General features: G+C 35.8%; 1 protein-coding gene across 4 annotated transcripts in view; it reads left to right on the top strand.

The window, feature by feature from the left end:
• The window catches only part of VTI1A (vesicle transport through interaction with t-SNAREs 1A), a 250,660-nt gene that overhangs the window by 43,582 nt on the left and 189,122 nt on the right, over positions 1 to 17,956 (top strand). For 2 of the 4 annotated variants that reach the window (XM_065746653.1, XM_065746655.1), the window contains exons 4-5: positions 6,894 to 6,971; positions 13,142 to 13,162. In XM_065746653.1, coding sequence (XP_065602725.1) covers positions 6,894 to 6,971; positions 13,142 to 13,162 — 99 coding nt within the window. The remainder of the gene's footprint in view (positions 1 to 6,893; positions 6,972 to 13,141; positions 13,163 to 17,956) is intronic. The other 2 variants (XM_065746654.1, XM_065746656.1) reach the window with 1 other exon arrangement.

Here is a 17,956-nt window from a genome sequence, read left to right as displayed (position 1 = left end):
AGGCAGTCTGAAGTATGTGATGCTAATGTGTAGTTGCTACTTGTCCTCTAAATGGCATCTGCTGGTAAATGATTCAGTGGACTTGCATAGTGTTAGACGTAGAAAGAACAAAGGAAATAAGAAAGTTTATGAAGGTAAGCTAGCTTTCATGCTGCTGAGTTGGAGAGAAAGGGTTTTCTTCCCTCTCCAGCCTTGCTTTCCTTTTCTTCCAGCATTTCTGGTTGAAGTGGCTGTAGTAAATAAGGCTCTGCAAGTTGCAAAACCTTTGACAAAAAATAGGTAAAATGTATGCCAATGGTTGCTATATGTTTCAAGACAAAGTATGCTCACAGTAGTCAATGGTAAGCACAGAGGGAGTGCCTAGTAGTACTTTTGACATTTCAGAAAGGTGATTCCGATCAGCAATGAACCCAAGTGATCCTAAACACAATTTAGAGGAATTTCCATTGACTAAATAGGTAAGGTGATTAACATAGTCAGCTGTAGCTGTATAGAAATAGTTCTCAGATTGAAATATTACATTCTAATTATGGTCATTTGGAGGAATCGATAGAAAAAAAATTATATGAAATTAGAGTACTGCAAAGCATTTTACAGGAACAGACTAGCATACGTGGGAAAGAGTAGATGGTGTATTACATATAGGTGGGCAGAGAAAAAGGCAGATGTCACTACTTTGACCAAAAGTGAAGTTACAATTAAATTTGCGGTACAGTTCAGTCACCTTTCGTGCATTAACTGATGCCTAACTGTTGTTAATTTTTTTTAGAGATTATGGCATACAGGTGAGAGGGCAAACTCTTACACAGAATAGCCCAAAGCTGAAAGCACCTTGGAGAAACTGAATTCTGATTAAGAATGAAGTAGTGTATGCATAGATGCATAGGGACCAAGATTTAGTAATATGTTGTAGATCAAACAAGAAAAAGATGAATTCTTTTAATTTTAAATATATATAATATATTGACACAAGCACTGGGCTAAGGGGAATTACTTCTTGTATCCAGAGTGTTGTCTTAGCCCAAGCAATGCTTATCTGAAGTTTTTCATACTTGGATTTGTTACTGTAGTATTTCTTCATACTGGGTCATTTCATATCACTCTTTTGGTGTGTTCTGTTTAAACTGGAAGTAGTGGTAGTGAATTTTTGAACATCATCTAAAAAAATAGTAAGGTGGCAGGGCCATTTATTTCCAGTTTTTTTTTAATTTGAAAAATCTTTCCTTGTCTGGGTTATGAAGTTTAAAAGGCAGAGCTCTACTAAATATGAGTTGGTTTTGTCAATACAAATGTCTTTTCACAATATAAATAATCCAGTTTAACTCCTTTAACACTTTAGCTTCTTTAATCTGACACAAGCAATGAGATACAGTTCCCTCCTAGGTCAACTATTGCTTTCCTAACTGCAGCTCATGCATTCACAGAGGCCGCTTAAACATCAGCAGTGTTGGTGACATACATGGTCCATTGGGGTAGATGCTCAGTTCTTCCTCTGCCAACATCATTGTTGGTATGCTCAACAACATTTGCGTTGTATGCTCATCGGGTTTTGCTTGACCCTCCTCTCAGCCCTCACCCCATAATGAAACTAACAGAGATTGGATTAGTGAAGATTTATAGACCTATTTCTATTTAAAATATGTGATAGAATCTCTGTACTAGTTTCACCTTAGCACTTGACGTTTGATTTGTCTCTGTTGTTGGAAGAAAACAACATTTCTCAGAGTGGCAGAATACAGGTTTTAAGTTGTATTTTCTCTTTCACAGTTCCCTGCAATTTTGTTCTTTATGCTTTAGGAGAGAGAAGACATGAGTGTGAGTGCCTTAGACGATGACTTTTGCCAGCTGACATGTGCTGTTGTATTGATGATTCCAGTCAAATGTTTCATAAGTTTTGTAAGGTAGTTTACTTCCTTTAGGCAAGAAATATATTTATTGTTTTATATCCATAAGGAAATGTTTAAAATTCCAGCATCACATCGTGTCATATATTGACTCGATGTAATCAGTTTCCTGCATCTTATCTACCATCAATAAAAACTAGGCTATTCATGAACAGGAAAACCTCCTTCTAATGTCAATGTGAAGTATCTAATCTGTTGTTTCTGTATCACCCTTACAGAGAAATGCAGAAGTTTTGAAAACAGAAGTTTGAACACATTTTTAAAGCAATTTCAGTTATTTTGTTTCTGAAGAAGTGGTGCTGTGTTATTGATTAAATAAAAGGATAAAGACTGGAAGAGAAAGTTAATTTTCTTCTAAATTTTTGAACTATCTTTTCCACTTCTGACCAGCAAAAATTACTTAAGGTATCTCAGCGATGACGTAGAGATAAAGCTGTGCCATCTGCAGTACCTCACAGTCCGATTGGAGACGTGGCCACTTTTTGCCTTGTTTTAACAGAAGCAATGGTAGAAGTGACTACTCTCGAAGAACACAAAACAAAATATAATGTTATGATATATTTCTTGGAATTACTTCTCGTTATGCTAATCTTATGTATTTATTTACATCTAGAACAGGACCAAAGTCTGGAACAGATGCTGGAAGAGTTTTTAAAATTTTTTAAACCGTATATGTAGATTAGAAAATTCGAAAGAAAACGGAGTTTGTAGGTAAATAAGTCCTTTTGTTTGTTTACACTTTTTGCAGAAAAATCTTTTTAATCTGTTCTTAAAACATTGAGGCTGAAAAATCAAGAGGGTGGGACAGAAGGATTTTTTGGGCCTTTTGTCAGAAATGTGCCTTGGTTTAGTTGTCTGCTCAGGGGGCTGCTTAGCATTTAGGAGGAAAGCTGTTCTTCAGTTCAGGTATGAAAATATGCTATGCTTTATTTCAATTATTTGTCAGATTGCTGAAAGTGTGTTGGAGCAAGGGGGCACTGGCTGGTTGTGGCCTTCGCTAATGGGAACATTTCAGAATATGGATGAGTAATTAAAGTACAGAATGCAGAAAATTAGGCCAAAATTGAATAGAAATGAATAAGTATGCGTTGTGTTGTACAGATGTTGGAAACTGATTATTTTGGATACCTCTTTCCATCTACATCTTATTTGGTTACCATGTAAAAATTGGTCATACACCATGTAGATTGTTTCTCTTCCCATTGCCTTTTCTGTTTTTATGTTGTGATGTATCTGTATAGGTAGTAATTTAGCAAAATATCCTGTCTGCCAGGTGTGGGAACTAGCTGATTGTATTGTATTACCAGATCATTACTTAATTCATATGCAACCTAGCCTAGCACATGGAAAGCATTATAAATCTATTTACAGTGTGGCTGGTCTGATGATAACATTGTATTAAATTCCCAGGTGAGGCAATTTAAGCAATTGCTTTGCCATGTGTAGGCCGTGGAAATTAACTTCTCATATGCTTTAGTAATAGACGAACTTCATTGTTACACTCAGATTAGTAGTGTAGCAGAATTCTTCGCCTGGTTACATGTACTCTGCTTCACATGTAGAATCATACAGGGGGGTGGTGCTGCAGATCACAGATCTTAATTAGTTTAAGCTGAGTTAATTCATTTCAATTCTAATTTAGCCGTGCTTGCCCATGAACACATTCAGTTCTATTGGGAAATGTTAAGGTTTGGGTCAAGTAGATGGATTGTTTAAAGCCAAATTGCCAGACAGAACTGAGCAAGTATATCTGTTTGAACAGGGCTTTAAGAAAATCACCCAGTCAGTATGCAAAAATCCTGTTCATAAACCAAGAGAGATCTGCCTGGAATCAGAAATTCTTCCTTGTCAGAAGGTCTGGATACTGTAGTACGTTGAAAGCAGTCCCTGAAACTTTATCTGTCTTGAAGTTTTATAGAAAGTAGCTTAACCCTTTTGTGTGGTGGTGTGTTCATGTGCGTGCCAGATTTGAATGGGAATGTGTACACAGAGGTAAAAGCACTTGTGTGCTTAGACTTCTGGTGCATGTGTACACAAGAAAATACAAAATACAAGGAAAACTTCTCTGTGTGACAGACCTTTACAGAAGAAAAACTGCACGTAGAAGTTCTAACCTATACTGAGCTGCCCAGAAACGCCGTGGATTACAAACTCTGTAAAGCTTCTGTCTTTTCTAGAAGCATACATATAAAGTACCAGTAGACAGTGGTAACTGACAACTAAGACTAAAAATGTTGACAACTTCTTGATTTGCCTGGTTAGCTTATGTATAGAAGTCATTAACTATTTATAAAATGCATTATGAATTGGGTTCCTTCAAACTGTAGCAGTGTGTGACATTTCCAGCTCAAACTATCATTCTTGCATTTGGCTAAAGTACATATTTATAAACAGCTGTTAGTTATGAACTAAAAAAACCCAACAATCTAAAACTCACTTTATTGCCAAGTTTGGACGAACAATTTCATTGTCACTATTTTTGATAGCTATGCTTGGAAGTATTGCCAATGTTACCTTAATAAAAATAAGAATAATAATTGAAGATATGAATGTATTGATATTTTGGACAAATTCTGCAAGAACAAATGAATGCTTTAGTTCAAAGGCTTTTCCTTTTATATTATTGATTCATTTAGTGGTGAAACTGTGATCAAAAGTAATATCAAATTATTTATTGATTATGCCAAAGAGTTACACCTAATTGTAGTCAAAGGGTTATTTCTTTTAATATAATTGCTGATTTTCTGATCATGTCAAATTATTGCAATAAAGGAAGAATGATACAAGTATATTTATTAAGCTCAGTGGTGTTGATATAAGGGATTATAAAAGGCTTTTAGAAACTGTATTGCTGTTAACATTTATTTCTTTCTCATGAAGAATATTATCTTTCCTTTCTTTCATGCAGTCTCTTGTGAATGAGAATATTCAGCCAGTTAAATCTTTCAAATAAATGATGTGTAACCATGGACCATCTCAGTCTCCACATATAATTAGGCAACTTGTTCACTGGAGAACAAGCTCATGAAGCATCGTGCTCCAAATCTTAGTCTAATAATGACAAATAAATGTAATACTAGCAGAATCAATCGGGCTGAGTAATTCTGTAGAAGTAGCAGAGACTGTACAGTTGAGGTACTGGACTTCAAGTGGGGAGATTGAATCTTTATCAGAAAAGAAGAGTAGGTATTTATTGGTATATGTTTGTAATTTTCTTCCTTGTTTGATGTGTATCAAATAAAAATAGGAAAATAATGTAATTGAGCAATCTATGCCAATTTGTTGGCTTTTTGGTGAAAAAAGAGAAAAACAAAACCTATCTCCATATGATATTCTTACATGCTGTGGAGTGTTTTAGTCCCCCATAGTGATGAAATGAATAATTTAAACAGGCAGCTCTGATACCGTAGCCTGTTTAAAGGTTCTCATTTCCTTTAATGCTGTAGAGTACTTTTAGCTTGGTTAGTATGAAACTGTGACAGCTGAGATCTCCAAAAGATTTGGCATAATTCAGCTCATGTAGTTGGACCATGGTATGCTTTGTCCTTGCTAGGTACAGCTGTTAGCTTTAGTATATAATCTAGATCTGAACACTAGCAACTGAATCACAGACTGCTAAGCATTGTCATGGTGAAGGTGTTATAAAGGGGGAACTATACAAGATCAGTAGCTAAAATGTGTTGCTCTCAGATGACCAATGCAAGACTACTCAACTAGTAGAAGGGTTGTCCCACTTCCACGCTTATTTGTCACAAAGATAATGAATTTCCCTGTGCTCGGTGTCGTTTATAATGAGTTGTTTCCTGTGCTCTGGTCTCCAAACCCAGACGTTTTTGGCACAATGGTTTGATTGGGGAAGGTTTGAGGGGGGATTTCTATGTGCTGAGTTCCTACTGGTAGTGACTTCCATGGTGGAGTGGGAGGGAAGCTCACAGCAATTAAGAGAGGCCCAGTAGTCCAGTTCTGGCTGCCTCTGGGCATCTTCTCGTGATGGAGAGGAGGACTGATCATAGCCACACTCAAATGTGAAAATATTTTAGACAATATATTAAAAATTCTTTCAATGGTGAATGCAGGAGCGTTAGCTAAGTCTGGTAAGTGAACAACAGAGAAATTAAAAGCTGGACTAATGTTCTTATTATGGACTTTCCTACTTGTTCAGTAAATGGTGTGCTACCTTGGTAATCTTCAGTCATTTGCTCAGTTGCTCACCACTTGCTCTTGTTAAGAGTTAACATAGGGATTGGCTCATGAGAAAATCTGTTGCTCATCAGTTGTGGTCTGTCCTTAACTGATAAGTGGCCATTGCAAATTTTGGTGTTCCCATGAACTGCTGTAAGCTGGTGTTTCCTTGTACTGCCATTTTCAAACCCTTATTTTGGGACTTGATTTCTGGTCCTTTCCCTGGAGACCTCAGCAACAAAGGAAAAACTTGATCATTTTCTACATCTGTAATTTCAGCCAGTTTTGTCAGACGTCTGTTACCCATAATTCTTTGTCTTTTTTTCCTTTTCTTTTTTTCCCCCTCTGATTTTTGGTAAATAGGAAAGGAATCCTTCTTTCCTGTCTAATGGCATCACTGCAGTATTACTAGCAAGTGCTCCTTGGGAAAGTTAATTTTGTTCCTAGACCTTCATTCAATGCTTCTTTTACGAGTTTATATTGCCATTCAGAGTAACCTGATTATTAGAACTTGAGTCACACATGATTTGTCTTGAGCTTCATTTAAGCTACCTTCATTTAAATGAAATGAAATATTGAGGATATGATTCTCTTAGAAATTGTAAGATTTTTCCATGCAGATTTATCAAAATATGGCTGTCGGAGAACTTTTATAGAACTTGTAATTACATTTTCGTTTTGTTTTGTTTTTCTTTTTTAAATCAAATATGTATCCATTAGGGGGCTCTCGAGGTTTAATATGATCAGCCTTGATACCAATGGCTTTGGAGCTTTACTTCCTAACCCCTTTTTCTTTTTGTTTTACAGAAAAGGTCACGGATCGCCTACAGTGATGAGGTGCGGAATGAGCTCCTAGGGGATGACGGGAATTCCTCAGAGAACCAGGTAGGATGCTAATCAAGAAGCCGTAGTGGGTGGCTGGAGGGTGAAGGAGGTCACTGGCACACTGGGCTTCTCAAGCTGCTCCTTAACAGCATTAGCAACAACTCATGTGGAAGTGATACTGTTTAATGCAAAGCTGGGGTCTTAATCAACTTCAAAATGTTTCTTGGAGATCTTACATTTAACCCTTTAACTTGTGATCGCTGTCTGCTATCTTAAAAAAAAATCTTTTCTTCTCTTTCCTTTATTATTTAGTACTTTAAAAATAACTTGAAACATGCTGTTTGCCGACAAAGCCAAGGTCTTCACCTCAAACACATGTAAAAGGAATAAAAAAAGTACATAATGCTGCTTTGATAATAATGCAGTATAATTAAATCAACACTGTCAGGCAAAACAAATGGAAACGCACTCTCAGAATTAGGCCATACACCACTTTGTTTCCTTGTGCAATTCCTTCCCTAAACAGATTTTCGCTCCTTGTAGCAAAAACACAAGTTTTTCCTATGAAAGCATGATTTCATACTGTATGTTGTGCTGGAATATAGAGTTATCCAACTCTTTTAATGATGGAAAGCTTGATAATCCTCAGGTTTTCATGATATCTTGTATCCATGTTGTTGCTTTGAACACTTCACTGTGAAGATCATACTTTCTAAAGGGAGCTTTATATTCAGACTTTGTAATATTTCTTTTGGTGCTGAATTTGACAAACTCTGACTGAAAGATGAATTTTTCTTTTATGAAAAATCAGTTCAGCTGTAATCAAAATTGTGGATTTTGAGTGAGAAGTTTGTTGAAAGTTTTCTTAAATGTAACTAATGATAAAATAGGATTTTAATTATTTTTGTACCAAAAGTAAATTTTTTAAATGCTTACTTAATAAATGCAATATTAAGTAAAGTAACAGAGCAGAGCCACATTCTGAAATTTTTAGCATCTTCTACACTAATATAAGGTCATTAAGGGTAGACAAAAGTTAGACTTGGAGACTTATCCTGGATAAGCATAGACCCCTTAAGCACCAATATTGTACAGTATTTTGAAAGTGCTGTGTAAATGTTAAACTCTGTGAGAGACTGTAATATGTATGTTAATTAATTATATACAGGATACAATTTATCTGCAGGACTTACTTTATAGCAGATGTAATATTTATGTGTAGAGTTAAATGCAGAAGATATTTATATTATGGTATATATAGCAAGAGACAGTTCCAAAATTTAAATAACAGGAAGAGTTTTTTTTTTTTAATCCCTAAATAATGAATTTGCAGAAAAGAGAATTTAAGGGAAGAGTTTGATGGTCTGTGTGTCATGAACATAAACTCTCTACTGTAAAAGTGTTAAGATTCTAATTTTATTTCTTCTAAGGTGCTGCTATTTTTACATTTCAAGAAAAAAAATGTGTGAATTCAAACATAAAAGGGCAATTGTGATAAGAAGCTCCACTTTTAACAGAATATCTTATGTGTAGGGATGAGATAAAGTATTTTCACTTTTTAAGGAATGGTTAAATAACTGGTCCATATGCACTTTTTGCAAATTATGATTTCTTTTTGAAAGCTAATGGAAGAAACAGGGTCTTATCTCAAGGAATCAAATGATACCTACAAATATTTATCAACATGATTTCTTTTCATTCCAGTGACAACTTCTTAAATCAAACAATTTTTTTTAGGGTATTAGTGTTTTATTTAGTCTTTTAGGTAAGCAAAGTAATTTTTTATGACCCAACTTGAAATTCTTAACCCCATACCTTTGGAAGTTCTGAAATTCTTTGTTTTCTTCCTTGAAAGATGCTATGAAATATCATTATAAAGGAAACACTTCTGTTCTTTTAGTAATGCAAAGGCCAATATTTAAAATAGATATTATTTGTTGTGTTGTTCCAATAATCAACCACATACTTTTCTTATGAGATATCATGATTTATATTTGTACTTTTGTGCTTTCAGTTACAGGTACAGTCAAATAGCACACAAACTTCAGCCTTATACTGACCTCATCTGAATGTACAATATGCAACATGTTACCTCAAAATAATTAACTTACTAACTCCAGATCTAGAGCACTATCACTAGAGCACTATTTCAATAGGAGACTTGGACTAGATGAAGAAACTATGATCAAATATTACTTGTAGCCAAATAAAATATTAGAAGGTATTTCAAATTCTTGCTTTAATTTTGCCTTTTGCAAATGCATATAGATTGTCTGACCCTCTAACTATTATTAGAGGACTTCTCCAGTGGTTTCAGTTAGGTTAAATTAGTTAAATTAAATGATGATTAGTTAAACTAGATGATGGTTTTGTTCCCCAGTTTAGTCAACAAACAAAAGTGCTAGGAGAAGAGGCAGTCCTCTCATGATGAAGGAATCACTGAAGAAAAGGCTGTTCCTATAGCAATCTGGATATATTGTTAAAATCTGCCAATAGAAATGTTGAATGTCTGGTTAGACTTGGATGTTATCCAAGAGAAACAGATATGAGCTGCACATTTGAAGTATGATCTTTTTCATGACAAAAATTTACATAGTTTTTATGGAGGGAGGAGATGAACAATGTAGAATGGCTGTATGGAAGTATCTAGAACTAAATGAGGTGCTGCTGTAAAAATAAACAATTTGATTTTTTTTTTAATTCAACTTCTGGTTTTTAGTTGAGTTTCAAAGGCAGAGCTACTGCCAACTTAAAAGCTGTTCTGAGCAGGGTAGAATACATAGGTATGAGTTTCCAGTTATCCTCACAAGAAGAAGGATTGAAGTAGAAGATCAGAGTGAAGAATTAGTTAATGATGATTGATCTTTCCACTTCTTTTTATTTTCCTCTTTGTGATCCATTAGTATCTGTCATCACGTGTAGACGAGAACATCTTAGAATATGGTTGCTTATAGTGAATTTTCTGAGAGATAACTAATTTTATTAGAATAATGCATATAGAAACTTCTTGTAAGAAGTTGTACGAACCGTACAATTCTGCTAATCAAAACTTCTTTTAAAGTAATGGATCTTTGTTAAATAAGATAATGATATCAAGCTGTTTAATGAAGTCAGTGCTCAGTGTACGTTAATTTCCTCTGAATTATTATCTGGTGAATGTGATCAAGTGAAGTGCATGCAGAAAGTCAGAATCAGGAGTCAGCTCTTCTCCCATCAAAAACATACAAATAACAACAAAAAAAGCCATCCCCTAAAGCCTGTGTGCATTGGCTTGTTCCTTATTTTCCAGGAGTGATCTTAAATGGGCTCTGTTACTTTGAAGTCTTATTTGTCATGCTGGCCAGCAATGATTGTCAAATCTCTTGAAAGTTTTGAGCTTTTCAGTGCAATGATACAGTACTTACAGGTGTGGCTTCCCTTTAATAATCTCAGAACTGTTTTCATGTGGTGATTTGTATGCTATTTAGAAAGTGGATGTTGGGCTAAATCAGAAATGACCAAAATAGTCAAGTACGGTATTACCAACTTTCTTGAGATATAATACGACTTCTTCCTCTTTTGCACCTGTGTTCATTAATATGTTGAAGTAAATTTGCATTAGGGTAAATTGTGTGTCTGTACGCACGCGCACTGCATATGCGATTTGTGGTGAACAAATATTTTGTGGCTACTTAATTTCTGACTACAAAGTTCTGATAATATTAGATTTGGGCTTGCTGTGCATAAAGTGTGTCAAACTTCAGCTAGAGACCAGGGGGTGAAGTTGGTCAATTTAATTCCCCAAGATCTAAAGAAGGTCGGTATCATTTCATATAGCCCTGGCAGAGCAGATCATTACCAGACACAAATCTGTTCGTTACATGCCGAGGGTTTATAGCAAAATAAATAGACTGTCATCATAAGTTCAGAAAATTGTGTGTTCGACCCACGATAATGTGTAAAGGGCGTTTAATAGAGTTCAGCATTTATTCGTTATCTGTATGCGGACAGAGACGGCAGTAGCGTTATCAGCTTTTAAAAAAAAAAAAAAAATTGGGTGGTTTTCTGCATCACGTGGTGTGCTCCTCGCCGGCACACGGGCACACACACACCATCTCGGCCGCTCTCTGCGGCGCAGTTTTGATTTTAGTCACAGCAGAAGGCTTAGCCACAAGAGATTCCGCTGGTTCAAACCAGCGTAAACCAGATTTGTTTTCTTTTTTTTTTTTCTTTTTAGCCTACAAAGGAACAGATTACCTCTTATATCAAATTCTGAATTGAAAAAAAAAAATAGATGTATCTTTGTTTCAAAAATATGCTGATGATCATAACCTAAAATGGTGGCTGCGCACGGCCTGATGCTGCGTAGTTGGGTGATGAGAAAATGTTCAAAAGTAGGAAAGTAAAGGTAACACATTTTCATCAAGAGCATTGTTAAATGGGGGAAAAATACATCTTTTGTTAATTTGAATGAATATCTCTCAGCCAATGTTGAAAAAAAAAAAAAAAGAAAAAAGAAAAAGAAAACCCTCTCCCATTACTTAGCTTAGCTGCAAATCCTATGCAGAGCTTAAATTCAACCATGCAGCACAAACAAGATAGAACATTTTTGTTTGGAACCTATTGAAAAAACAAATGTGCAGCATTTTAAAACTCCGTCTGACTGCTGCAGGGTGGCATGCCCAAATGAGCTCTATTGCGGGAGAGTAGTTTTAAACTTTGGCCCTTTAAGTATCATAGCCAAGTGAAGAATGGTGGCTCTGAAAGAAAAGATAGCTATGTGATCAGCTCCCAGATCGCCCCTCTCTAAAGAGATGTTTGCCTTTTTGGGGAGAAAAGGAGGGGGAGAACTGGAGAAAGCCCAATATCTGACAGGCCAAACACTTGAATTTAAGCAGCAGTTTGGTGGACAGCGTGGTTTGCTTTATGGCAAATTCTAGCAAAGTTGCGTTATTTCGGCTCAGTTCCTGCAGTAGTAGTCCCAATAATTACACACAGTTGGTTCAGTTGTCTGGTTTGGATGAGGCTGTGTTCAGGACTAGGCGAGCCACGTTAAACAATAGAGAGTAATGGAAGTTCCTTTTTTCCTCTCGGGCTGACGAGACTTTCTGAGTAGTAAACATTCTCAGCTCGCACATATGTCGAAAATGGGTGTTGTGAAACTGTAGGTGAGGTATCAGAACAAACTGAGATCTTGATGTAGCTGTTGTAATTTTCTATTCAACTGGAGTCGGGGAGAGAACTGTAATTTTTTTCACCAAGAGCCACTCTTGTGCAGACATTTGTTGTGAGTAATCATACTTTTTGTTCCAGTACAAATGATTTATCTCTCTCTGTAAACGGAGAGAGTATTACAACGTAGCTTGATATTCAGACTGGATTTTATTTAGTTTTATGGTAAACCTGCCAGAGCAATATTATTAATAGTTTTAGATCGTGTTAATTTACAAGCATAAATTGATAAACATAAATTCATATACTGTATAAGTATAGACAGATACACTATGTGTGTATACATACACACACTGTATAGTGGTCCAGGAATAAGAGCCTGGAGTGGATCTTTCTGAGGGAAGGATGTTTTGTGTTGTTCCCTACTCCTTTGTCTACTATTAAATATGCTATGCAATAAATCATCATTCTGAGCCATTTAACTAAGCTGCTTTTTTTTCTTTTCTAAACTGAAAAAGGGTGTCCATGTGAGGTTCAGTAATCAAACTAGATAATATAGTCGCATTCAGATGAAGGTATATAAAAACTGGAGTACTGGTGATGTGCTGTAAAGATGCAGTCATCTATTAATAAGTTAGATCTGCTCGTAAAATAAGAAATCAGTTGTCACAACTAAAATATACAGAAAACATTCTGAAAACTTGTATATACAAAACCACTTCAGCTGTACAATCTTCGCAGAGAGGAATAGTAAACTTGTTTTTTTTTCTTTATAATATAGACTTCTATGAAGTCATTCCCCTTTATTTCATGATGGTGTCTTAGATGTGGTTTAAAAGAGAATTTCACACTATTCTCTTTGTTTAATGTGACAGTGTGAGAAAGTGATCTTTATTCGTTCAAAAAACTCTGCATGTAGTCTATGTTTAGGTTCTTTTAATGTGTTTGTCTGTGATTTTTAAATGCTAAACATGTAAACAGATAAATTGTCAATGTTAATTCTGTATCCTGTCACACAACTGATCTTTCTTTCCTGCCATTTCTTTCCTTTTTATCTTTTTTGTGCGTTCATGTTGCAGTTGATAAAATTACGTGAAGAGGTGAGTACTTTCTTGCTTTTTGTTGTCTAGCTTTCCCTTTAAAGCTGAGTTTCTAAATCTGAAGTAGATCTTTTTGTTCATTGTTTCAGGGAAATCTGCACAAAGCAAAAATATTGATTACATTCCTTTAAAATATTCACTGCTGTGCCTCTTTTTTTCCTGATAATTGTATACTTACATAGGAATCTCCAGATCAAACCTTAGAAATTAACATTCTTTGATAGTAGAATTTTTTTAAAGACACTAGAGAAAGAAGGAGAAAAAAAAAGAAAACCTATTATTTGATCTCTGCTAGAATACCATGATCAAATCTGGTACAGTAATAATCTTGTTTGCATCACAAAATCTTTGATAGGGTAAATACATTTGTACACTGGTATTGAAAGTGAAAGCATTGCTTTGGTTGAAACCTGTGCTGAAACACTGGCAGAATTACACAGTATTTCATAATGCTTTGACTTTGGTCTGAAGCACTGAAATGTCTTTATTTATTGTATAGTGTATCATATACCCGCTGAAAATACAGTACAAGTAGACCCAAGCACACGTATCAATATTTATTATTTATTTGTGAGTGCTGTAGATCTGTAGGTGTAACACTAGAGATCAGTATTCCGGAACACCTTTCTTCCAGTTATAAAATGACTCATAAATATTTAGAGAGAAAAGTCTGTTTTAATGGTCAGTTCCTCAAATGTTTCAGTATATGTTTGGAAATTAGTATACTCAGTTCCTTACTGCTGGAGCAAAGCAGGTATCTGAACTGCCTTTCTTATTGTTTCCCCATCGCTGCCAAAAATGAGGTCTCAGTAAAGTCTAGATTACTTAGAGGTCTGATTTTTGAAGTGTTTCATATGGAGAGTTTGAACCAGTGAAGTGTTTGAATAAATATATTTAGAGGCGTTTTAACGTCGCATATTTGTCTGGTATCTTCTTTTTGAAACATGTATGCCCAGGCATATCAATAATGAATTCTGAGCTCTGCAGAAAAGGATTTGTAAGTTTTAGAAATGGTGATGACAAAGAAATGCAAAGTAACCAGATTAAGGGCAATTACAGGGAATTCTTAGAAACAGTAAGATATTTGTGATATAAAGATTCTTTCGCCAGTTGCCTGAATGCTTTATTTTCCCTTCTTCTTGTGGGGCTGATATTAATATGTTAAAGCTACGGAGTAACGTGGTGAACAAAAAATTAAACAAAATAAACATGTAACCGCATGAAAGCCCTCCCACCACTGCTGAGCTCCCCTCCCCAACAGTCCCAGTATTTAAACAGATGACAATATTGTTGCGAGGGTTTGTACAGCCTGATTTCTGAGATTACTTTCAGAAGAACCAGGTCCATTTGCTCAGCCCTTTAAAAACACTCCCACGTCTGCTCCTGTGCTTTTGTAAAGCAATACAGTAGGATCGTTTTTGCTTGCAAACAGAGATTATAGTTTTGTAAGCAGACAGATTCCTTATTTGTAGGTTACTCTGGAAATTTAATTAGATATAAAGAACAAAGCTGCTGCTTAACTGCTCTTCTTTCTGAAATAACTAAGGAGGCAAATAAGAATGTTATTGCAGGGGAAAGGGACTTGGCAGCTATTCTGAACTCAATCATACCTTTTGGATCTTACGATTACTCTATCATTCAGCTTTTTTTTTAATATTGCTTCTAGTAATTTTCTGCTTTTCCTGATTAGCTTCAGAAGTTACGTTTTTTCCTGTCTCTATTGGGAGAGCAGCAGCAAAGAGATCTAAATAAATTTGTTGTCTAGATCAAAACCGAACAGGTAGAGAGAGAAATAATTTTAATAAATAATTGCTGAAATTTCATTTTCTGTACTTAAGGACCTGCTACGTGTTGAGTAGGTTGTAACTGCAGCGCTGTTTTAATACTGAGTGCAAAATGCATGATAAAAGTTTAAATGAAGACTGATACAGTGACTCAGGCGTAATTCTGAGCTCATCCCATAGTGAAACATCAAGGCATCCACAATTATAATTCTCCTAAGGAGGTATGAACAGATCTTGAAAGAAATTATGGTTTGCCATTCTGTTTGTTAATAAAACCTACACTTCCTCTCATTACCGGGCTCTGTTCCGGCACTCACACCGTACGCAGCGTCGCATGGAGGCTGTGCCTCTCTGTCTTTTGAGCTCCTGAGATCGCAGTTTGAATCCAGCCCACATGGAATGACAAAATCTCTAGTGATAGCGTGCCACTTTGCAAAACTTCCTTATGTAACTCGGATAGAAGCTGTTTCTGAAGCTGCAAGACGCACTGAATCACCTCCCTGCCCACCCCTCAGAGCAGGGATGCAGTGGCAGGAGTGTGGGGAGGGCTGGGGAGCAGGAAGGCATCAGCTGCTGCTTTAGGGCATCGATTTCATGGCCAAAGGGCTGTATGCTTCCCAAGCCAAAGCACGTAAATAACTGTCATTTGTAATAAAAATAAAAAGGTTTCATTGTAGAATGGCTTGGGTGGAAAGGTTCTGAAATAAGGTAAGAAACTGCTTTGAGTTAATGTTAGTACCGAGTTCACAATGCTTTAGTATTCTAATTGCTCACAGTAGGACTGAACTAACTGTGAGCTTATGATTTACCTTTTACACAATCTGTGGCTTATATAATATATAAAAATATGCAATTACGTGCTAATTCTTTTGGGCAGCTCTTTTACATTGAAATGTGGAATCTGATTATTTTCCCCCTCTCCCCTAACATAGCAGGCTTGTCTTTTCATTCTTAGTGTGCCACTTCAGCGCTATGCATCTGATCTTTAATTATAATACTCTGTTCCTTGTGCCAACTCCCAGTCTCTCCTTTTTATTTTTTGGTTTAAGTATCTCCTGTCTAACTTTTAAGATTGTTATCCTCTAAACTCCTTATTTATCCCACCCCCCAAATACTCTTCCATGCTTTTTTTTTTTAGCTTTTTTTTTCTTGAGAGCTATCTATGTAACAGTATCAGGTCCCTGATGTTTTTTTACAAGATTTAAAATATTTAACACCAGTTGTTCTTTAATATTATTCGAGGGTAGGGGGGCTGTATTTGAAGAAAGGCACTGCAGGCTTACACTTTTTTTTGTAGTGAGCAATGGAGAGAAACCAGCAGATGTTATGTAAGGGTGCCTTTTAAAAATAAAATTAAGTAAAATTAACACTAATTATCTAGATTGACCATGAGTCCTAAGAACATGCACCACTCTAGTTGCTGTCATGATTTCAATGACAGCTTTGTAACTCACAGTTTTAAATTTTTTAAGTGCTTGTGCTGTTTTGTTTTTTTTTCTTTTTATTTGGTGGCCTGCCCCCCATGAATGGAAAAGGTTCTTTTTTTGCAATTTACTCTTAACCTATCCACTGTGTATTAGACAACTCTATTAATTATTATAGACTGTTATTGCAGCTTTCCTGACCTTCACATTGGGTCCTATCTGTGCTGATCTAAATGCATTGTTTTAATGATTTCCAAAAAAAAAAAAAAAGAGAGAGAGAGAGGGGGAAAAAAAAAATTCAAGGCAAGCTTTGATGTGGCTTTAGCTGCCTCGATCGTCTGGCCGCATCTCAGAGATGTGTCACCTATGCCGGGAGGGAATAGGGAAATCACGTTTTGAATGGTAATGATAACATACTAATCACTTCCTTTCTTTGAAGATAGAAGCGAGATATTCTGTCAGCATCCCTGGCTGCTAGAGCTTGGAGGCACTGGTCTAGGTGTATTAGCTTAAGTGTGCATGTCAATACAGCTTGCATCTCCCAAGATCCATAGGGGCTCATTAGAGCAAGGTAGATCGTTTCGGTAGACAGCCACTCAGATAATATGTATGGCACCTCCTTTTTTTTTATTATTATTATTAGAAAGCATTTCTTCAATTTTTAAATGACATCTGTCAACAAGGCGAAGTTGTGGGAAATATTTTTTGACAAATATCCAGAGTGTTGTTTTGGAATTGAAGGGGTGCTTGGTGAGGTGTGTGTGACTGTGATAGAGTGGGGGGGATATTATATTTTGATGACTTGATTAGAGCAAGTATAGGATGAAACTGCCAAAGGAAGTGAGCTTGCATTTTGTGTGAGAAATAAACTAATGAAAATAATAATTCACTTTTTCACTATTAAAGACTCCCTGGGTGAAAATGCATTGAAAGAAGCATTTTTACTAGAGTTCATTGTTATTATCATAAATGGGCAAATGACTTCTGGGAAAAATATCTTACTCCTCTGCGTGTGTATTATTTATACATTCATATATATATTTAGGCATAAGAGATGTAAATCAAGAAACTGGTGTTTTGTTTTTACATCTTTTTACATCAAACAGTCTAAAGAATATTCATGCTGTTCAGTATTCTGTATGAATAGCTCGTTGTTTTTATCGCCTCACTTGAGTAGTACACATGAAGGAAATATATCGTCTGCTGAAAATTAAGTTCACGTTAAAAAGTACCACTTGCATTTAAAGTGAAACTGTAGTTGAGCAGAAATCATGGGAGCTTGCATACATGTGTCGCAGAGAAATCAGCTTTGGAAATGCTCTTGAGTTTTCCCATATAATAGTCACTTTCTGTTTTGTGAGTTCATGTGATAAGAGTGAAGCATGTATTCCATGTTTCAACATAAAGATGATTGGTACACATAATTATGATTGATCTTAGAACCTGCCCCTTCCAGTAGTCCTTGTAACAGGCTCTTCCATAAAATATACATGGATATTTTTATGTTTTGGAATATGAAAGTACAATTAAAAAGGGGGGGAGAACATTGTAGACTGCTGCCTGATTTATTTTTTTTTCCCTCTCTC

Source organism: Cyrtonyx montezumae, unplaced genomic scaffold, assembly GCF_038088225.1.
Source record: "Cyrtonyx montezumae isolate F1298 unplaced genomic scaffold, pur_monq_1.0 scaffold_4, whole genome shotgun sequence".
Classification (NCBI taxonomy): Eukaryota; Metazoa; Chordata; class Aves; order Galliformes; family Odontophoridae; genus Cyrtonyx; species Cyrtonyx montezumae.
Note: the sequence above shows the minus strand (reverse complement) of the source record. Positions and strands in the feature narration are given on the sequence as shown.